Source organism: Lepisma saccharinum, chromosome 21 (genome assembly GCF_977018435.1).
Source record: "Lepisma saccharinum chromosome 21, izLepSacc3.1, whole genome shotgun sequence".
NCBI lineage: Eukaryota > Metazoa > Arthropoda > Insecta > Zygentoma > Lepismatidae > Lepisma > Lepisma saccharinum.
In genome coordinates this window covers 56,811,223-56,835,599 of record NC_139249.1, presented here as the reverse complement: position 1 = coordinate 56,835,599, position 24,377 = coordinate 56,811,223, and the positions used below count along the sequence as shown (strand labels likewise).

At 38.8% G+C, this 24,377-nt stretch overlaps 1 protein-coding gene across 1 annotated transcript in view; it reads right to left on the bottom strand.

Moving 5' to 3' along the window:
- The window catches only part of LOC146003947 (modular serine protease-like), a 69,663-nt gene that overhangs the window by 32,289 nt on the left and 12,997 nt on the right, over nt 1-24,377 (bottom strand). The window contains exons 3-6 of the mRNA XM_083142459.1: nt 17,886-18,011; nt 10,389-10,505; nt 6,565-6,729; nt 2,982-3,098 (exon numbers count right to left, since the gene is read on the bottom strand). Of these exons, the coding sequence (XP_082998585.1) occupies nt 2,982-3,098; nt 6,565-6,729; nt 10,389-10,505; nt 17,886-18,011 (525 nt within the window). The remainder of the gene's footprint in view (nt 1-2,981; nt 3,099-6,564; nt 6,730-10,388; nt 10,506-17,885; nt 18,012-24,377) is intronic.

Genomic DNA, 24,377 nt, shown 5'->3' with positions numbered 1-24,377 from the left:
CGTAACTGAGAAACACTTAGTCGGGGCTTATCTTGCACACTTTTTAAAATAAAGCATTCATCACGTTTATTCAACCGTCTCAATTTTGGTTTTCTAAGCACATTCTGTGTTGAACCTTCCTCTCTAAATTTGTTTACTATGTATTGAACTGTGGAGTGTGATTTATTGACTGTTTGTCCAATTTGTCTTAACGAATAACCTCTAAGGGCCAAATTTATAATAACATCCTTCAGATCAGAAATAAGTTCCTTCACCTTGCACATTTCGAACACGCTGATAGATAGACGATAGGCCTACAACAATACCTACGCCAGCATTCCTCTTGACGGGGAGCGCGCCTGCATGTTCAAACTTGTTACGAAGTTGCAAACTGCACGAAATCACCCGAATAGCGGTGGCGCTGTATGCGAGGAAGATTGAATCTCTTGCCTGTACAAATAACAATGTTGCATGAAACAGCGTGTTTTTCTCTTTTCACACAAATTATATGCTCTGTTTATACACTTTGAACACACATTTTTATTGACATTTGTTGGTGAAACCTTCATTAACATTCATTTCCAGGTACATATGAAAATGATTATATTTACTAGTAGATATGACATTTTTTCCTCGGAAATTCTATGTGTACGAATAACAATGTTACATATTGTATTACTAACTGAGATAAAGGAATAATGTACGTACGTTTGCGACATGGCATCCACTTCCTTGAAAATATATTCTGTTGTGTTACGGAGAGAAATCATGTCTAGCAGTTCTCCTGCCACATTGAGATGAGAATCACATCCACGAATAAATACAGCTAACTGAGCTACCCCACATGCAGACGTGAGTACGTTCATCTATTGCGAACGAAAATGAAACAAAACCAGGAATTTTCGCTTTCAATTGTTCGTTGATATCGCCTGCTAAGTCATCAATCCATTCCTCAAGCAAGTGCATTTCTGATTTTTTTTTTTTTTAATATATTTTGATTTTTGATATTTAGAATCGTTTTTGTGCCACTTTTAGCTAATAGCGCGATAAGGATGAGTGACAATATCCTGAAATTGATGAAGTGGCACACACAAAGAACACCCATACCCAGGCTGGGATTTGAACCCGACACCCTGGTGTCGTAGGACGCTATGTTAACCACTCCACCACGAAGGTTGGCAACTGTATTTCGTGAGAAGGAAATATTTCTGAACAAACTCACTTATCAGGGCACAAAATTTCCACCCTTTTCACTAATTACTTCAAGATCTCCCACTTCTCTGGAAAAAGTCTACATTTCAGTTCCATAGCTCTTTTCTCACTATCTTACTACCAAAAGGCTAAGGAAGAGACATGGTGGTCTGACACTTTTCCTCCAAGAACTGTCTCGTTGGCAACACTCTCAACCAGCAAGATAGTATTGTACTTCAGAACTAAACTGTCAATCAACTTACTTAGTCGACAACAGTGCAGGAAAAATTAGTCGATCTTGGGAAGTTCGGTTGAATCGGGGCTTGTTTTTAGACAAAAGGAAAGGTGGGATAACTAGAAATGTATAAATAATATTGCATGCATGAATTGTACGCGGGCTGGGGGCCGCGAGTTTGACATGGCTGCTGTAGAGGATAGCAAAACCCAAAATTATGGTCTTAAGGCTATGAGAGGCGTTTCGCACCAAGTGGGTGTTTATTTATAATTCAATGATGTCGAAATGTGAACTGCTACTGAAAAAACGCCAGAGGCAAAAGAGAACATGGGGCCTCCCCGATGGCGCAGTGGTAGCGTCGTCGCCTTGTAATCAAGGGGTCCCGGGTTCGATACCCGGTGGAGGCACAAGTGGTTCGGATCCCACTTTAAACTGTAGGTCCAGTCCCGATTAGCCTTACTGTGCATAAAGTGGACTTAAAACAACAAATCAATCAATCAATCAATCAAAGCAAAAGAGAACATTAATGTTTTCCCCATGTTGGAAGTGGAAGCAGTTTTTAAAATTGATTATTAAGCCAGATGCGATCTGTGAAAAATATGAGAAATAAGTATTTACATGATCCCATATATTCCTTACGGAGAGGCAACTTCAACTTCAAGTTACGTCTAATAATGGACATTTCGACTTTTCCAACCGGTGACAAAATCTTGAGCCTGCTCTCTTAACGTAGACATGTTTATTACTTAATCGGATGGTTGATATTCCCAAGAGAACAAATAAAATAATACTCCCATAATAATAATGTATTTCTCCGGCACAAAACTGCACTGTGCAGCAGTGTTGCCATGCCTGATATGAAAAAAAGGGCTAAATTTCACTTTAAATGGAGTTAAAACTGAGTATCAAAGAGCTAGATTTTTAAAAGCTCGATAAGGTGTCAAGGTGTTGGGGGGGGGGTGCTATTACTGTTCACTTTAAGGTGATGACAATTTGTTCTTAGTTTTCACCGTCTAAATCTGGAGCCATCATAAGAGGGGGTGGGGGTGGGGGTCAGGCGACGCAGCCAATATTACAATATTAAGTGCAAAATGTATATTTGTGGCAAAAGTTAGTCTATATGGATCGGAGCCAGTGATGGCACCATAGTGGGGCATGGAACGGGCCCCAGTTCACAGCCAAACTAAAGAGGCTCCAAAACAGCTAAGTTGGCAACAGTGCTCCCAGGTGTCGCAGAGAGAAGAACCTCGCGGAAACCTTCCCTTACGCCCTTAAATGTTATTCTATTGATGATATTATTAAAATAGTCCTTCACATTGCAAGAATGGGTATCACGTAATTACTTTCGAGTTATTCGTGTAATTTAAGATGGCGTCCAGCGTCTAAATTAGGCATATCTTCTGATCTAACGGTTACATTTCCATAATTCTTTCTCACGAAAAGAAGAGTATAGAAAACATTCAGGTTAATGTCGACCTAGTTGCCACCTGGAATTCGAATTCAAGTGAAGAGATACATATTACTCAGTTTACAATCATATTGTGTTGGTTATTTTACCACCAGTAATAGAACTTACTTTTGATCGTAGCAGCTTTCTTTCGTTTCGTCTGAGCCATCCTCACAATCCTTTTTTCCATCACACAACGATCTTAGCGCCACGCACTGGCCGGACTTGCATTTATATTGTTTCGCTCTAGGAAAGAGAAATAAAAATGTATATAACATCAGACTTTGGGGGGCAAATACACTTTCTGCACCCCCACTAATATTGACACTTTCATCTCCTCCCCCAATACCAGGGCATGCTAATGAAACAAGCAACTTTAACCCTCCGTTAGGTGCGTGGGTGACAATTGTCCCCCACTGATATTTGACGCACGTTTGCACCACTGTGTGTTAATTATGGTAGTCGCCGGTTTCAGTAGCTGAGCGTTGATTGTTGGTGTTTGTTGTGGCGGCAGTAACGCACTTCTGTTTCTCGCCTACAGTTGGTAAGAAATAAATTCTCTCTGCAGTAGCGTGTTTGGGTGACAGCTGTCAACCGCGCGCCTATATACGTAACAAGTAAAATCAAAACGCCGGAAGACGGAATGTTTTCTGCAGTGGCCTGAGGAGGAAGAGGAGGAGACGGAGGTGTGTTCTCATGAAAGTGATCATGAAATTATTCGGTTCCTTGCATTCGGTGCGTACGTTTGTGTTGCACAATTAGGCGCGTGGGTGACAGGCGTCACCCACTTATTAAAATTTATCCAGAATAAGGAAAGTAATTTTTTTCAGATGATGCAGTATTTTATTCTATATTCTTTCGTTTATTTAACGAAAATGTTAATTGAAGACTAAAATTGGTAAACGATGTAAGTGCCACAAGAATTCAAACACCGTTTTCCACGTTAAACTGTGAAATGTGCCATACTTTATAATGTGGTAAACGTGAAAAGTGGCTGGTAGCCCTCTAAGTAGTTCAAAAAGCGTATAAAAAGGCACTAGTGTGAACGTTTGTACGGCCTGATGTGCTGAACGATGCGATTTCCTAACACTTTCGCTTTTGACACTTACAACGTTTACCACTTTTAGTCCTCAATTATAGATTATAATTTGGATTTTTACAATGTACCATAAACGACAATATAATCAAAATGTCCAGCAGCTATTCATTGATTTAAAAAAAACATATGATTCGGTCAAAAGAGATAAATTATATAATATATTAGTCGAGTTTGGAATACCTAAGAAGCTTGTTGGTATGATAAAAATATGCACCAGTGAAACAGAAAGTAAAATTCGTATGGCTATTAATATGTCTGACAAATTTACAATTCATGATGGGTTAAAACAAGGAGATGCATTATCTCCATTGCTCTTTAATTTTGCCTTAGAATATGCTGTAAGGAAGGTAAAAGAAAATAAAGAAGGACTAAAATTAAATGGTGTGACTCAGTTGTTAGCATATGCAGATGATGTAGACTTACTGGGGGATGATGTGAATACAATTAAGAATAATGCTAAAATATTTTTCAAAACTGCTAAAGAGAAAGGTTTGGAAGTTAACAAAGAGAAAACTAAATATATGCTTACAGGCCGAAACAAGGGGTTAGGTAATAATCAAAATCTAATTATTGATAACAACTCGTTTGAACCAGTTTCCAAATTCAAATACTTAGGAGTAATATTAACAAATGAAAATGATATTAAAGAGGAAATAAAAAGTAGGCTTAATTCAGGAAATGCATGTTATTTCTCTCTTCATAAATTTTTGTCTTCTCGTTAATATCTAAGAAAGTAAAAGTTAAAATATACAAAACAGTAATTTTGCCTGTAGTATTATATGGATGTGAAATTTGGTCCCTTACATTGAAAGAGGAACATAAATTGAGAGTATTTGAAAATAAAATCCTTAGGAAAATATTTGGACCTAAAAGGGATGAGGAGACAGGTGAGTGGAGAAGGTTACATAATTAATAACTAAATAATTTGTATTCATGTCCAGATATTATTAGAATAATTAAATCAAGAAGACTTAGGTGGGCAGGCCATGTGGCATAAATGGGAGAGGAAAGAGGAGTTTACAGGATTTTTGTTGGGAAACCTGATGGTAAGAGACCTGTAGGAAGGCCAAGACGAAGATGGAGGGACAACGTTGAGATGGACCTAAAGGAAATCGGTAGGGATGGAAAAGAGTATATAGATCTTACTCAAGATAGGGACAGATGGAAGGTCTGTGTTGCTGCAGCCATGAACCTTCGGGTTTAAGAAGGCTAGAGAGTTAGTGAGTTAGTTAGTTAGCTATAAACGAAAATGTATTTTCATGATCACTGCAGGCCGACTGTTGTTTGGTGTTGAGGAAGAGGGAACAGTTGATCTTGAGAGAGGACGTTGTTACCCCTGTGCAAGAGGGAGGGACAAAACTACAAGGAAGTGGTGCTTAAAATATAAGAGGTGGATGTGTGGAGAACATCTCAAATACATTTGTGTAACTTGCTTGGAATCAGTGTAGTGATCATGAAAATACATTTTTGCTTATAGTACACTGTAAAATCAAAATTATAATCTGTAATTAACATTTTTGTTAAATAAACGAAAGAATGTAGAATAAAATACTGCATCATTTGAAAGAAAATTGACTTTCCTTATGCTGGATACATTTTAATAAGTGGGTGACGCCTGTCACCCACGCGCCTAATTGTGCAACACAAACGTACGCGCCTAACGCATTAACAACTTATTACGCCTTCGGTGCCAAGCAAAGAACTTGCTAAATGTCTACATTCTTTCCTCCCCCTGGCGTACGCAGAAGGTAGCTACAGCCCCTCCCGAAATTTTGAGAAAATAAACATTTTCAAATGAAAGTCAAATAAGAACTCTAAGAACTAAAAACAAATTAAAGGTGAAAATGTAAACATCGCATAAAATGATCTTTGATTACCATTTTTGTCTTCGTGTACATTTTTAATAGAGTGAAAAATAAAAATATGCGAAATATTTTATAATGTATCATCCCACCCTCTAGAACAAAACTATGTACTATCCACCTTTACAATAAGGCCCTCCAGAAAAAATCCTGCGTACTCCAGTGTTGGCCCCCAAATAATATTTTCAAGTTGGCGCCTCTGTATAACATTGTTTATTATGTACACAATCGCATATGCACTTTTCACATGAATCCCTTATGCAATAATAAGAAGTAAGAACCAAACGTAAAATTTACTTAGTTTTTAACATACAAGTAGACAATAAATCATACACGGGGCATTATAAATATTTAGCCAGGATCTGATAAAATAACATATACTTTTATTTCTCCTATTAGTTTGTAAATATGCTAACACGGAATTTTGTAAGAAAATAAATATTATTGTAAGAGGGAGAATATGACTTCTCCTTTTTGTGGTCAGTGGTAGTTCATCACCTTTTCGTGTACACGTCATTCTTTTTATGGTAAGCTATATAAGAAATTGCGATTCTTACCAGATAATATTTGTGTGTGATATAGTATGAGGAGGGAATGTAACATTGAAATCTTTATTGTTTTCTCAATCGTCTTCTACTTGTCAAAATGTAGTAGGGACAAGATTATGTTCTGAATTTCAGTTTCAAGTCGTAATGAGTTTATTGTTGCAGATGCAGACGCATTGTTTGGAATGATAAATAACTGTACTTACCCGCACTCTTCTATACGCTTGCAGTTATTGGGGTCCCTGCAGTTGACCTTGGGGCAAAGGCTCCTCAGCTCGTCCGACCCATCGACGCAATCCGCGATGCCGTCACACACCAGCCTCGACGACAAGCACGCTCCGTAAGAACAGCGGAAAGCTTGCACAGGACACCTGGAACGGAAAATAACGGTAGTGTATATACGCCAATAGGAAAAATTACTTCCACATTTAGATTAAGTGCAAAGAGGTTGCTCGTGAAATCCCAAATATTCAAGCGGGATTTTAACTGGCAGGAGCCAATTTCCCCTATAACATTTACGAGACCAATACAAAAAACACAATCTATAGGAGCTAATGAATGAGTGTTATTAACACTAAAAGAACTCATTTATTCCCAGATTGGAAAACTAAACGCTGTGGTGCGGTAGTTCTTTGAAGGTCAAGGACTGTAAAGCGACTTACTTGAGCCACAAGTGGTAAGTGTATGATTCACATCGTCGCTGATTGATGACTTTATAGACATGAATCCCCTACTTCCATTTAAGTAGCGCTTCAATTGTTTTCACGGTTCTGAGTCGACACAGATATTTTGGAGCTCCCACCGGAAATGGAACCCAGGACTGGTCGCACGAAAGGCCAGAACAGTCAAAAAAATAATGAACAGGAAGTCTGGAATGAGACTGACACGTTTTAAATGTATATACCAGTGGTTCCCAAAGTGTGCGCCGCGTCTAGCTTAGAGGGGCGCCGCAAAATGTTCCAATATTTTCACTCAAATGACACTTATTTGTTAGTCTACATATGATTTTAGTACTTTTTTACAAATAATAAGTTGCTGAAGTTGAAATATGTGTTTATTTTTTAACTTAAGACAAGCAACCTAATCACACTAACTTAGCGTTGCAAGTGTGAGAAAGGCCTATATTTTGACTTCGGCGCCGTGGAAAAATCTTGAAACACTGATCTATATTTAAAGTAAATCAAGGAATACAATAAGGTAAAGTATGGAATTTGGAAACAAACTCAGAAAATTTTATTGCCGATATTATTGGACTACAACTCTTGAGAGTTGGTATTACGATTTTCAACTTCAATATTGTAGTCCAGATGCAAAAAAGGAAAAACAACAACAATCAGAATTTTATACTTCCCATTAAAGTACTGAATCCCAACACAATGTACCCGGCCCCCATGGCGGAGTGGTTAGCACATCGCGCTAAGACGCCAGAAGTCCCGGGTTCGAATCCTGGCCTGAGCATGGATGTTTTTAGTATCCGTTCATCAATTTCATCATATCATCACTCATCCCCATTTTCGCAAATTAGCCAAAAGTAGCACAAAAAGCGAAGTAAAATAAAGCAAATCAATCAACCCACACATTGTATTTTTTCAGACAGATCATGATTCATGAACCGACTGTATCTCTGGAGTAAAGTATATCATTATCCAATAAATCTATGTCATTCCACATTTAAATCCTTAACACATTTTGAAATTTGAATTGATAAACCTTAAATCACTGCCGGGCTGCAGTACTTTTTTAGGTGTAAAATATATTATTTGCTCCTAAAGAGTAAAAAAATTGCAATCGAACAATATTATTTCGAATGGAATATAGAGTATTACGTGTTATAAATATATTGTATTCTTGCATTCTCAGTATAGTAGTAAAAATGATGTTATGGAAAAATAGTTAGGCAATATTGAACTTTAGGAAAAAGAAGGTCAAGTTTCTTCTGCTGTAGGGCGTTGCACAGTTTCCGTCCACAAACCCATTTTACTGCGCACTTATCAGAAGAAATCTCAATTCTTTTTCTTTGTTTTGCCTTGGATTGTACTGAACATCGAATTATCGAGACTCTACTGTTAAGGTGAAATCATAGAATGAAACAGGAGACTGATGAAAGAATTAGAGCTCCTGTACCCTTTTTGTTGAACAAAAGGCCTGATATTAGCTTGTTTGTTAAAGTTTCCAGGCTATTATAAATGATACCATACGATTAACACTAGTTATTTTAGCAATAATGCCATTAAATTAATTTTTAAACATAGTATCTTGTGAATACAACGAACAAATTATTTCTATTCCAATAACACAGATAAATGATCATTATTTTTCTGGCAAATTTATCTAAGCTAAATTGCTTGTTTAAAAGAAGCACCACCGTAAACATTATCGAGTTATGGAATTTCTTGCGATTCACCTGTACAGCATATGGTTGTGCATGATGATAAGAGTAGAGCACAATACGTACAGTAGACGTCTAGTTATAGAATGTTAGATGTTAATGGCTGCCGTTTCATTCAGTTTACCATAAGCAAAATTATTACTTCCCCGCAGGCCTCCGTGGCAGAGTCGTTAGCACCACAAGCTACGACGCCAGAGGTTCTGGGCATTGGCGATTAGCCAAAAGTGGAAGAAAATGGAAGTAAATATATACCAAAACCAATAATTTATTCATATAAAATATTAAAACTAAACTCCGTGGAGCAACAGCCTTGGGAGGGGCTGGCTTGCCAAGAACCTGTTGTGAGCCAAACAGTCCAGTTCCATCCCATTGCCGCTGTTTTCTGGACTTGGGAGACCTAGTTGGTTGATTTTCGCTTTTCTGTCACTTTTGGCTAATCGCGAAAATGAGGTTGAGTTATGACATGATGAAGAGACACTCACAAAGAACACCTATGCGCAGGCCGGAATCCGAACCATAGGCCTGCCCCCCTGCCGTTGTAGCGAGCTGTGTTAACCAGGAGTCCTTTACTGTTGCTTCTTCCAAGTAGCTACCGATGTATTCTCACGATGCAGCGTCAACACTGAAAGTTTGGAGCTCGTAACGAAGATCCATCACGAGACCGCCCGCTAACCATAACCATTCATCTATCATCTAAAGCCCGGTATCCACTTGTTGCAAACCAGCGTATCGTATCTCCGTTTCGTATCAATTTATTCGAAAAAAACTTGCAACACACCGTTTCAAAATGTGAGAAAAGATACGCAACGGACCCAATCGCTCATTTGGCGGTTTTCCCCCGTCACATCAAAGAAAGGATACGATACGCAAAGGAGGGGCAGTGTGGACGGGCATGCGCGCGTTCCGTTGCCTCGTTGCATCATCCTTCAGTGTGTAGTGAGCTCTGTGAATGACAGTACGTCCCGTTGTCAATTTATTTTCTTTATTATCTTTATAATGGAGTGGGATAAGGAAAATACTATTGAATTTATTGATAAGAAATATGGAATTCTGTGGGACCCTAAACATCCGGAGCACTACAACAAAATTCGTAAACAAGATGCTTGAGAGGAAGTTGTAACAACAACTCAAGTCCGTCGGATGCATCCGAGTAAAGTTTTTGTATAATCCGCTGATCTGCTGCAACCGCAAGTCTGCCAATAAGCTGCTTTCACTATACAGTTCACGGTTTGCGTACATGTTTGTCATCCACCAGCGTGATTTGCGTTTTTTTTTCTTTTTTGATAAAACGTAATTAATGAAAATATATGCGGCTGCTGCCACTTGCTGCGGTGTACTCATCGTCATTTGAGGTCAGACTGTGAACCGTATCGCACTCCCTTATCAATCATGCTACAGAGTGGATGATACGGAAAGCAGTAATGATACGTGACAAATCGGGGTCCGTGCCGTATCAATGATTGATACGGAACGGGGATACGATACGCTGGTTTGCAACAAGTGGATACCGGGTTTAAAGGTATAGAATACGTCATTCATAACACTTGCAACATCACTAACAAAGCAAGCCTACAAACAACAGCTGCTCCAGTTGTAAAAGCAAGTATCGTATATGTCTGCTAAAATATTATACAAACTTACAGATGGAATTTGCAAGTCTGCTTCGTCTCGTCTGACCCATCCCTGCAATCCACCGTTCCGTTGCAGAGAGAAGTGAAGTCGATGCATTCCCCCGACTGGCAGCGGAATTCACTAGACCTGCGAAAGATTAAAATTCCTCATAGCAATTCACAATTTACAATAGCATTATTATACCAGCACATTAGATATCATTTCTTCGTCCCTTTTTTACCATAAATTTCAACCCTTTATTTCATGTGGGCGTTGATTGAATAACGTAGCCAGATGTTGGGTACACCTGGTACTGTCCTCTGAAACGACCAGTGTTGCCAGTACACCTTGCAATTTTTTAAAAACATACTTTTCATGAGTATGTCAAAATGAACCCCCAAAAATGTCTGTAATGCATACAATACGTAAATATGTATTATTGTTATCAAATCGATCAATACCCACAGAAACCATCGAAAATTCTTGCAAGCGATTCCACAGCTGTCCTTTATTTATGTTTGTTTTTACTTCGTACAAAAACTTTTTTACACCTTAGTAACTTTTCTCGCATACTGAACGTTCATGTAGCATGACTTCTTGATTAATGTCTCATAAATATCCACATAGACAAAGTTAATACCCAGTGTAAGATTCATGTCTCTATCGCATTTTGTACAAAAGTTATGTACGTTCAAAACCTCGGTTGTGTGACTTTTTTGACAACACCCTGTATATGCATTTGTGCATGTTTCCATTAAGCAAAAGTAAAAAAGGAAAGTTACCCCATACAAACTGCACAGTGTCATGAAACCACAGAGGAGAGTTGTGTAAGTAGAGTCTACATACATTTACGATCGCAGACATTTTATAGGTGATCAGCAAGACTCTTTACCCCTTCCCCCGCCCCCTTCCCCCGCCCCCTTTTCCAGCCCGAGAATCGAACCCTGGTCTCTCGCATGACAGTCACACTAAATACCTATTCGACCACCGCAGATTTAATAACAAAAAATATGTCCTACAGCTAACAGAAAGATTCATCTACTGTGTCCATGTGAGTTGCTGCTGGTGCGTGCATCGGTATACCCGTAAAAACGAGGACACATTAGCGATTTTAGAACATATTTTTTTCCGGACCGTTGATCCGAGGACGTCCTGGCAACGTTCTGATAATTCTTCCGATATCCACATTGCTTCCTCAGCCTCTAGCTCTATTCCCAAGCGTGGCTCAGTAGCTACGTATGTTGGGTGCTCGTAGACAAACACACACTCGCACAAATGTCTACGGTTCACATACCTTTTTCACACATATTGGATTTCACACTTCGCTTTACTCCTCGCTTGGTAGGGTAGACAAACAAGTGTGTGTGGGTGGGGGGGATGTACAGTGATGGAAAAAAGTTCTTCCCCATAAGACTTTAATGGCAGTAAATAATGCCGGAAAGGTAGGCAACACACATTGCACCTTTAGGTGATCGGGTGATTCTGTCTGTCTCAAGGAGCAACTCGTCTTTCATGCAATAGCTAACAGACACAGGAAATGTAGGAAAGTCACGTGACATCAGGTGGAATGTTGTTCGTCATAAAATCGCCTTTTCTCAAGCCAGGTCGCAGAACCGACAAGAGTTATAGCCTATGTCCGAAAATTATTCCCCTAAAACCGTTAAACGAAACGCTAAAATAATTATTGCCTTAATTACAAAGGCTACTATACTATATGTGCCGCGGTAGCTCGGTCGTTAGGGAGATTGATTACCATGCGAGAGATCTGAGTTCGATCTCCGACTGGGGAAAATTGGAATTTTGTCCAACTGTTCAAGTGGCTCCGGCGCCCACCCAGCGTCGTATAAAGTGGGTACCTCTAGGAAACTTGGGGGGGGTGTAAAGGCGGCCAGGGGCGTGGTGCTGATCACATTATCCCCACCTTCGGCCGTAACAAGAAAGTGTGGGACCCTAACTCCGCACCCCATACACGCCTTCATGGCTTGCTGTAAAGCACAAGGTAGCACTTTGCTTTTTCATTCATTCATACGTCCCGATTTTGTCGGAACAGAACTTTCTAATTTCTACGTGGACTTTGTAAGCGACCAAGCCGAGACGCCACGCAAATTGTTGCCGTCTCGCCGTTGAAAGTCACAATGTAGCCAGACCACGCCGAGTGAGAAGATTGCTGACATACAGGGACTCATTTTGCAGGGACCAAAACACAACAAAATCCCGCAGATCTCGGTGAAAGAATCAAGGGGCTCTTATGGAGAGACGTCGTATACACTATATACATTTTATTTACATTTATTTACACTGCTCGCTGCTCCTCTTTGGGTACGGCGCACATATAGTTCTGCTCCGCTTACCTGCGGTGCCCGCTGGCGGGACTCTAACCTGGTATACCGGAAAAGTTCCCCGCACACTTCCGTATGGTAGCCGGGACGCGAACCCGTCACACTGGCTTGTCCCACAGTCGCAACTTGTAGTTCAAAGCACTGCTGCTTCCGCGTCTGGCCTAATCGCAGGATGAGTCATTTGCGTAACACTTCAAATGCACATTGAGTCCCTCCGGGCAACTCGAATATCACTCAGCCGACGTAACAATATTCCAAACAAATTGTCTCTTGCGAGAAACTTAGATCACACTCAGCATCCCTTAGCGTACGAGTACTGCTGCACTGAACTAATGCACTGCGAACTGTTATGCACAAAGTCTTGTAAAGCACATCCAATGAACTTTCGCGCCCGAACTCTTCCACTGAACTTTTCTCTACCAACCCTTGTCCAGAACTGTCCTCTACCAACACTTTCAAATACTGTCCTGTTCTTTATTGTCCCCAAAACTGTTGTTCTCTCCTCTCGCGGGCTTCCATTCTTCCTAAAACTTCCACATAAAGGGGCAAGTTCTGATTGGCCCTTTCCTTTTGAACCACGGGGTCATGCAGGCCAAGGTTCAAGAAACTATCGGCTACCGACATACCCAACCTGATGAACGTTATCTGAGAAGAGGGATCTATTTTTGCCGAAAAACACCAAGCGGCTGTCGCCCAGCACGGTAGGTGGTGATGAAAGTTTGGGCCGGAATAGCCACTACTATTGTTCTGAAAAGGTGGGAGATGGCGGGCAGAAGATTCACCCTTTTGGAAGGAAGATGTGGAATTTAGGTCAGAGCTGGGAGACAAGAATCTGCTTAGTTCCCACGAGAAGTAAATTTCCTTAAACGGGGATATGAGCAATATGCATCTTAAATAAATAATATGAATATGCATATACCTATACTTAAGATAATGAGTAAAAATATATATTAGTGGTAATATGTACGGTTACAACTTTCTTCCAAGTTCCGTAGGGATGTGAATAGGCTCCAGTTTTTCTTGACATAATTCATCCATGTTAAATTTCGTTATAAAAACCACGGCCGATATCCTGTGCGTGTGGGGGGGGGGGGGCTATAATTCAAACTCCATTCTCCGATTCTTCGTATCAGAAATAAATCTTAATTCCACACACTCAAAATGTAGCATTTCCTACATCTTAGCATGCAAATATCTAGCAGCAAAGTAATGTGTAGGCACATAGTGGTTCGGATACCACTTTAAACTGTAGGTGCATTCCCGATTAGTCTTACTGTGCATAAAGTGGACTTAAGACACCAAATCAACCAACCAACATAATCCCGTTATCGTCCAGATTATCGAAACCAGAAGCTTCGTCGCGAATAACATAAGCAGGAAGACAATGTGAAATTACCGAACAGAAACAGAACCTAGAACGGCTAGATTAGATTAAATCGACGATACAGCACGCATTCTGAAATGAAGAAGAATACGAGAGTTGAAGGACCTCGATACACACACACACTTTTCCTCCCCTCAATGGTAAGATATCTTTCTTGCAGAGAAGCCTTTACGTAGGCCTTCAAGGCCACGACAGGAAAGTGTTTTACATGCAATGACGGGACCAAAACACAGGTCTAGTTTGATATGAAAGCTGTGTTCCTCCTTATTTCGTACGTCATTGATAACAGGAACACGGGCCTCGTCTGCTAACCCTAGTTTCGTAGAGCAGACGCCTGTTTGCCACCCTTTGGTTCAGTGACCTTCGCTCGTAGTTAGCAAGAGTGAATGACTCACCAGATACCTGTTGCCTGTGAGCTTATACAAGAATAGATATTTCGTTAGCGTCTGTAAGTATTGTTTCATCTGCAGTTATATCAGTCAACGTTCGAATTGTTTCCTAATGTTTACGTTATTTATAAATTAGTTCTCGAGAGTGAGCTTTCTATCTATTTGTATGGGGGGGTATCCAGCCTGCATGTATTATTTTTTTCCTGAAACAAGAAGAAATTCAAAGACAAAAAAAGAGTCGTAGAAGAGTAGTTAACAAAAAAGAAAGAAGAAAACGAAAATGTAAATGTTTAAATAAATTATTGTATAGATCGAGTGAATAATATTCTCTCACGGGGCCTCCTCGATGGCGTAATGATTACGTCGTCACCTTATAATCAAGGGATCCCGGGTTCGATACACGGTGGATGCACGTAGTAGTTCGTATGTCATTTTAAACTGAAGGTCCAGTCCAGATTAGCTTATCTGTGCAGAAAAACTAAAAAAGAAATTGTCACAGTGTAAGAAAATTTCATGTTCAACCACATACAAAAGGGAATAATTTATTCCATGTTGGAGTTCACATTTATAGCATCTAACCAACACAATGATGGATCGCAACGTTTTTTCTCAGATCCATTTTAATTATACGTGCATGATAAAATAACAGAAGTTGAGGACAGAGAAAGCCAAGCGAAACACAGATGCCTTCTCCAGAATTTCAAATCTCGTTACGTAAGGTTCTGGGTTGAAGTCCCGGGCACGCATGACTCTCTTGTTCTTGCCCTTTTATCTGCTCTACTGTATTTCATCATAAATCGTCGTTATGGTTTACCTACAGGGGAGGAATAATGACAATAATTGCCAATACAAAGCCAATAACGAACAGAACAACAACTCAATTAGGAAGATGTCAAGAAAGAAACAAGACTTTACAGTGTCTCCGTCTCTCGGTTTCTCGAATTGAAAATTGCTCTCTCGTTCTCGGTCTCGGCTAGTTAAATATAGAAATCGAAAAAGTATGTGAAGATACATATATTTCATATATCCCGGTTTTATAGGAGATTTCGTGAGAGATGAAATAAGTACTCTTCGATCATGTTTATTTTTATTAGTTTTGTTGCGTAACATCACTTTTCTTCCTAGTCGCGGACGAGTGACCATTACATGAAATTAATGACGAAATACTCAAACACCTGTGACAAGGACGGTACTCAAATCCAGGAACTTTGGTGACGAGATCGAAGGTTGACCACTTAATGAGCTTGCTCACCGAGTCTGCTTAATGTTGCTTGTGTCAGGTAATTCGAAATAACTGTCAATATCCCACATTCATTATCATTTGTTTCATAATTTATTTTATTGATGTTATTAACCTGAAGTCGAAGAAATAGTTGAAAGGCAATAATGCAAGATTGAATATCTATGATGTTACTTCGTGCCGAATAATATGACGTGATATTATGATATGAATATATTAATAATATACTATGCCTAGTCATTCCATTGATTGATCCCAATTGCGCACACAAAATATGGTATAATGTCCACTCCTAACCAACCTCCGTGGCGGAGTGGTTAGCACAGCGCGCTACGACAGCATGAGCCCCTGGTTCGAATCTCGGCTTGGCCATGGGTGTTCTTAGTGAGTGTCCGTTAATCAATGTCATCATATCATCACTCATTACTCATCTTCATCATCGCTATTTGCGACACTAAATAACAAAAATCGAATCAAATGGAACATCTTTACCGATTTAATTCTATACCGTACCAAATTCCCAGTTTATTACTGCTTCTTGCTTCATTTTACTGCATCTCAATTGTTTTCCGATTCGAAAAAAATTGGAATGTTGAGCAGTTGTGCATTGTTTCGTTGTTTAGATTGTTTAATTAACGTCGCATTAATTAGTTTTAGACCAATCGTGACAGAGGGAATCGAGAGCACAAAGGAAGGGGAAAAGACAAGTTAGAGACTACGGCTCTCTTTAAAGGTAGGATTCCTTGAACACGACTGAAGTGACTGCAGAATATTATGGATAAAATTTGTTTCGCTTTTTCCTTTTATTTCTGTTTCAGTTATTTTACTTCGCTTATCTTCTACCACTCGTGTTAATCGTGTCGGTGAGGAAGAATTATAAACTCGTGAAATGGACGATGGGACAAAAAATATATATGCCTCTCCCACGGTTCGAAACTGTCACCACAAAATATTGTCTTATTTTTAAAATTTACGTCAAATATGGTTTCACTCGTCTCTTTCTCAATGCGTTCCATTGCCTCTCCGATGGCGTAGTGGTAACGTCTTCGACATGTAATCAAAGGCTTCCGAATTCAATACCAGATAGAGGAATATTTGGTTTGGATCCCACTTTAATCTGTAGGCCCAGTGCATAAACTGGACTTAAACCATTAGCGTGTGGCATGTGGCCTGTGATGAGAACCATCATTTCAGTGAACCTTCTTGACAATGACTAGTATCAGTCGAAAATATTTTCTTACGAGTAGATCTTGTTAAGAAACCAGTTGCTGAAATGTTCTTCTTGAGGCCACGTAACACCCAGCTGTTGTTTGTTTTTGCTGGAGCATGAGTCATGTGATTCATGCTATCAATGCTCAATCCTTCCCGAGAACTCAGATCCACCAGACAAACTTAAGTGAATAATTTGTTATTTGGGTTGCATAAACAACAGGCTTTAAGACGTTACGAAATTCTAGGTCCCGTGGCCCAGGTAATTCTTTCTCCGACTGTACACACGTACTAAAGTCCCTGCTTTACGTTACTATGGCAATCATGAAGCCGGCTTCAGAAGCACCGAAAGGGCTGTTTACAAATTCAAAAATTCTTTAGAATGCTTTATTTCATGTGGTGAGTCTACGATGTCATCCCGAACATAGTATAATTTGGATCGTGCTGGTACCTAGCGCTCTGTGTTTAGCATGATGGTGAAAACTGGCATATCTTAAAGGTTCTATCTGGGTAGACATTTTTTGAAATGAACATTTCTGTTTCACAATCATTGCAAAGGAAACTACCAGTGAGATTGCCATGGAAGCGGTAGAAATTTTCCTCATCAAGGCCCTGCAAAAAATCGTCGATTGCAATGGCCTAGTATTACAGTATCTAAAGGGTAAATTAGGATACACATTTTTTATATATTAAAAGTAGAGATAAGAAATTCAGCTTAATACAAACACAGGTAACAAAAGAACAAGTGTCAAGTTGTTTCACTAAAGTTTAAACGGACAGAAATTTAACCCACAACAACAAAATTGAAATATATTTTCAAATTCTTAATTTAGGAATTATAGGAACACTAACGAAACTCTTTACGACAGAAACCAGCACTAACATTGCAGTTACGATGGACAAACTTTGGTTAATTTTCTAGACAAGTGGCGGGCTAAGTTCACGGACTTTTCAGCCAGTACTTACTCGCAGCTTCCAGACTTCTTTCCACAGTTAGCCTCGTCAGAACCATCTGCGCAGTTAACCATACCATCGCACACGAAGGTGTTCTTTATGCAAGCTCCATACCGACAACGAAAAGCATTCTGGCAACTATAATGACAAGGAGAGATATTAATTTTATAAAGCACATGCACATCTATTTTAGGGTTACCAGATCACTATAAGGGAAATGTATGACTTGCTGTCCCAAAACGTGGGACACAAATCATTCTCAGTAAATAACACATTAGTAGAATATATTAGCAATAGGTAATGTAAAATTGACTCATTTTCAGCCTTTAGAAATAATTACTGGTATTATTATTTTTTTCAAATTTCCAAATTTGTAATCAATATTAAATAATACGCTTCTTATTGCACGTGTTCTCAGTCGTTCAGAGGAGCCGATTTATGTCAAATTTTCATGTTTAGTCAAAATATATCTATGAAACTCTGAACAGTCGAACTCTGTTAGGGGTCCGGAGTCCCCGAGAGACTTACCAAGTACAAAAATTAAATAATGAAAATATGCGTTGCGTTAATTGTTTAACATTTGTTGTATAATCGAGGGTTATTTGTTTAAAATTTATTTGAAGGCAGTAGGTTTTTTATATGTCCTTTATTTAACATTAATTTGATATGTGTGTGTGTCTAAACAAAAGCTAATGTAGTACAATGACTGCATAATAATAACGTAATTATTTTATTGGGAGACGCTTGACACTAAACTATCCTACCGCACTGTGAAGTCGTATTTGGGGCCGAAGCCCAAGGTTCCGGACCCCCGTCCCCCCGAAAGGCTTACCAAGTACTAACATTAAACAATGAAAATGTACTTTTTTAGCATTTGCTGTATAATCGAGGGTTATTTATTTTCGCCGAACTTTGAGTGATAGTACCAAAGATCTTAATCTGACACTTTAATTTTCGAGAAACGGATCTAATATTCTTTCATGTTATTTAATAAATATTACATTCTTTATCCACTTGGCACTGATTTCCTTGCCAGGGTAGTTGCTTCAATACAAATTTTAGCAATCTTAACTACACGCTAGATAATGAATACATGCTTTTATATCTCTCTTCTTACACAGTTTTTACCTATTAATTTAATAATAACAATACAATATTAATTTAATATTAATTATTATTATAATTTTAATTTAATATAATTATTTTAATTTAAACGTTTATATTTGTTGTTATTATTATTTCTGAGACACTTGGATCGGACCCCCCGAAATAAATTTCTAAAAACGTGCATATATATATATATATATATATATATATATATATATATATATATATATTTGTGTGAGTGTGTGTGTGTGTGTGTGTATGTGTGTGTGTGTACGTATATACATACATACGTACATACATACATTTGCTTTATACTACTTCTATTCTTGTGCCACTTTTGGCTAATCTGCGAAGATGGGGATGAGTGATGAAATTGATGAATGGACACTCACCTACCCAAGCCAGGATTCGAACCTGGGATCTCTGGTAGTGTTGCCCACGGGACGAGACGGGACAGGCTTTTAAAAATTCGAGACGAGACGAGATTGATCATGTGTCCCGAGACAAACAAATATTTTCGAGACGAGACAGCATTTCACAACATTTCCACGAGACGAGACAGGCCAAAGTCTCGTCTCGTGGGCAACACTAATCTCTGGCGTCGTAGCGCGATGTGCTAACCACTCCACCACGGTGGCCGGCATTATGACCTGGGGGTCTCTTTCTCATTCGGGGATTTGGATGGATGATTTGATTTTATCTTCATCTAGAAATTGAAATGAGCGATTCCGAAGTCTGGCAATGAATCAAAATAAATATCAGGATTGAGTTTTGGAGTGCAGTTCATAGACTTATGGCTTACTTGATTTATCTTTGTTCAACATGAACGCGCATTTTTTAAATTCAAATTGTGACACTACAAATGTAGGACATTTATGATTTTTTTTCTTCAAATTCCTCCCGGACGCCGGACATAAGGCTAAAATGTAGGACATGCTCGAGAAAAAAGGACCTCTGATAACCTTAATCTATCTGTAGTGTGAACACTAAATAGGCAGACAAGGAAATTTACAAAGAAGACATCTAATCGATATCGTTTTAGATGTAGATATGCGTTTGTAGTTATCTTAATTTAGGCCTATTTTCACTGATCTGTGGTAAAAGTAGATTGAGTTTGAAATTACAATAAACAAAATATAGTCTTATCTATAAAAATAATATCCCCTTCATATAAGTATTTACAGAAGGCTCATTAGTGAAATAAATTTTATTTTGGGCAAATTTTTCAAATACCATACAAAAGTCTCGAACAAGAGCAAAAGTCCCGGACACTAAGTCTCGGTCTCGTCTAGATTTTTCAGAGGTCTGTCTCGGCAAGTCTAGAACAGGATTGTTCCTTCTTGGAACCAGCTCTAGGTAATTCTGCCAACCAGTGATGTCGCAATTGAATCAGTTGCCTTTGAATTACTGATGACGTTAATGTTACAAAATATCTCATAATGAGAAGAAGAATATTACTACACATTACCATCTGGCACACAAAAGCTGTATTATGTAAAAATGTTAGCAAGAATGCAATCTCATCCATGTTGAGACTGCATTTTTCGCTAGCATTTTACATACTACATCTAGTGTCCGCAAGGTGACATAATATCGAAGATAAGGTTTCGATTTCTTAAATTTCGCGAGCAAATACATAAAATGAAAGTATTCTTCCAAATCCAGTTTGTGGATTATGTTTTTTGTTAATTCACGTCGCTTTTCTTCCAGTTTTAGCTAATTGCTACGTCAGACTTGTGGAATAATGTATAAATAGGTCAGGGAATGTTCCAACTGCTACTCAATTTTGTAAAGTGGTGTGAATATGGATCTCGTAAGCAGGTGAGTCCTGGTAGTGAGTGCAAGGTTAACCGTCTATTCATGTATCTAATAAATTTTAAAAATATTAGTTATAACCCAAAAAAAACCTCCTCCACTCATGCAAATATTGACGTATACCCAACGGCAAAAGTATCCGGCGAATTGTTCATCACCATTTTCATACACTCATCCTCAATGTAATAATCATGTATTAATACATTTTACATACTACATCTAGTGTCCGCAAGGTGACATAATATCGAAGATAAGGTTTCGATTTCTTAAATTTCGCGAGCAAATACATAAAATGAAAGTATTCTTCCAAATCCAGTTTGTGGATTATGTTTTTTGTTATTTCACGTCGCTTTTCTTCCAGTTTTAGCTAATTGCTACGTCAGACTTGTGGAATAATGTATAAATAGGTCAGGGAATGTTCCAACTGCTACTCAATTTTGTAAAGTGGTGTGAATATGGATCTCGTAAGCAGGTGAGTCCTGGTAGTGAGTGCAAGGTTAACCGTCTATTCATGTATCTAATAAATTTTAAAAATATTAGTTATAACCCAAAAAAAACCTCCTCCACTCATGCAAATATTGACGTACACCCAACGGCAAAAGTATCCGGCGAATTGTTCATCACCATTTTCATACACTCATCCTCAATGTAATAATCATGTATTAATACAAAACATCAATTAAGCAGATAATATCATTTACTTCGCATCAACAATTCCAACTTCTTAAAACACCAGAGAATGTACGAGGGGCATTAAAAAATAAGGAAACCAAGTTTATCACACAAAACACACACGATTAATAACACTTAGATTCCTTTGCAGTACTCTCCTATATGAATGAACATGTGGCATCTGCCTATCCACTTTCGGAAAAGAAACATCACAGCATTCATTGTTCGGTCCACTATCAGAAGAGAGGAAGCTCCTTTTATCCCTGAAGGACTAGTTGAAGTCACAGGAAAACGTCTATCTAGGAAATCTGGTTCACGTGTCAAGTGGTCTTTCCGCTCACGGCAGATCATGACGCGACTGGTCTTGTCATAACTGAGTGCATGAGATATCCACTTCGCCGAATCGTTCCTGAAACCCAAGTGATTTCTGACAATGTCATCAACCTATCCAACGGAAAATTGCATTGAATCTGTAAGTTATTGCATGCTTGTTCATCGCCTTTAGGAGCCCGTATCGTTACTTTTTGATAGATTTGATTGAGTTGGTGTTTTAAGTCCACTTTATGCACAGTAAGGCTAATCGGGACTGGACCTACAGCTTAAAGTGGGATCCGAACCACTATGTGCCTCCACCGGGTATCGAACCCGGGACCTCTTGATTACAAGACGGCGTTACATTTTGAGTGGCGCTAGTAGACTAAACAGCGAATGACAATGTGCTGTTGACTGTATCAGTGAGGTGTGCTTATTCTAAATCTCGTCCTTTTTTTTTATAAAAGTTAGCTCGATTCGTTACCATGCGTATTTTTGAAGCAAGGTCGGGCCGTGAGCGAGGGCATTTGTCCTCTCCCCCTTCACATAGATCGGCAAAATGTTTATGTAATTCGAATGTTGAAACTGTAGCTATATTTTATTACAAAGAATATTGTTTTCTGGCTGTCATCAGTTACAGTCATGTCCAACAAAATAAGGAGAGAGCGTTTTCACAAGAGACATTAGAATGATATTGACTGCTGTTACTAGGGAAGTGATACTGAAAATTTTTTGTAGAAACCCGATTGGGAAGAAAAAAAAAAGGTAAAAAAAAAAGGTAAAGTGTTCCCCTGTGCATAGCACCACGCCATGAAGGCGTATAGGGGGTGTGGGGGTAACGCCCCACACTTTCTTGATCCGGTCGTGAGTGGGGGTGATGTGATCAGCATCACGCCCCTGACCGCCTTTACCCCCCAGGGTTTCCCCCAGGTACCCATGTTATTCGACGCTGGGTGGGCGCCGGGGCCGCTTCCACCGTTAGAAAAGTTCCCGGATTTGAACCGGCCGGGGATCGAACCCGGGACCTTGAGCATGGTAGTCAGACGCGTTACCGACTGAGCCACCGCGGCCTATTGGCCCGATTGGGAAGGAAATATTAATAATTCTGGAGTGAAAAATTATTTCCCAACCAAGTCAAGAAATTTTCAGGACGGTAAAGTTTCGAAATTTCCCGATGCGGTGAAGATCTCAAACTGCACACATTATTTTCCCTTCAAGTGATTGTTTGTGCACTTCTGGAATAAAAAAATGTTCGTTTCAAGAAATATCAGACACTTATAGTCCATAAAATATGAAGATCTTTTGGAATTTCTCTGCTGTTCGAGATTACGAAAAGTCGAGAAACAATTTCCCGAAGTCGGAATCTAGCCTTAATAATTTACACCAATCAGAGGTACCATGACAATAGATTACAGATACGTGGTGTCTGGTAACTGTGCATCGTGAAAGAGAACAAGAAGTTATTATTTGTTCACCAACAAAGTGATAGATGTTTCTTGGAAATGAAGAATGTCCAAAGTATTAAGTATATTTTGTTTTACTATTAGTTCAATTATGAGAAAGGCTTCGCAAAACTACATTGAATACAGGAAGACAGAAATCTGAGAATATTACTGTTAGCAGAAATTATTTCCCTCCGCATATGCACTCACTGGTTTGTTACTTAACAATTCTTCAAGAATTTTCTGAGATAAACTTCCATGTTTTTGTAACAATTCATTGCGGACGTGATCTATAATTCTTTTTTTCTGCAATTGAAATGTCATGTGTTTATATGTATTTTACATTGAAACAGGGAACAATATGCGTTACATTTTAACTTGTAAAATATATTAAAGTTAGTTAAAATATGAGTGATATTTATACTGTGTAATGCTGAGCATGAATCTACAGTTGATGTTTTAACTTTCATGTGTTAATTGCTTTCAACTTTCATATTAAAAAATATAAATCAGGCCACACACATCTTTACTAATAAATAAGTAATAAAATAAGTTTGTCTTCATACTTCAAAAACCTCATGACCTTTCACTGATAATTTCTCATTTCCTATGTCAGACAGATGACCAACCTGCATTTTGAGGTCTAAATCATTGATGATAGAATAATCAAGATGTCGACCACACTGCAATCTCAAAGTCAACATCTGAACAGATGTCCTCGGTAGGAAAGTATACAAAACGACGCAGATGTCGAAGCGAGGGTCTCTTCCATCACCTTCGACCTTAACCGGTTTAACGCAAAGACAAATAAAGCATATACATTATTTATAATTTCATATGTGTGGAATGTGTGGTATTACTACTACTTGAGAGGGCTTAGCACAGCCTGTAGTCACGGTTCAGTAGTTTTCGTCCGAGTTGTAGTTCGTGCGAAAGCGAAATTCGTAGAAAAATGCTACAGTTCGTCCGCGACGGTTTAATGAGTTGCGTTTCGTCCGAGGTTGGATCCAGAAATTTTAGTCATGGCAGATGGCAACACTTTCTTACTAGCTGACGATGTGAAGGTGAGAGGTTATTAATATTCGCAAGTTCCAGAGGGAAAGAAATATTAAAACAACAAAAAAATATTTTCTTGGATGGAACATTTAAGAGTGTT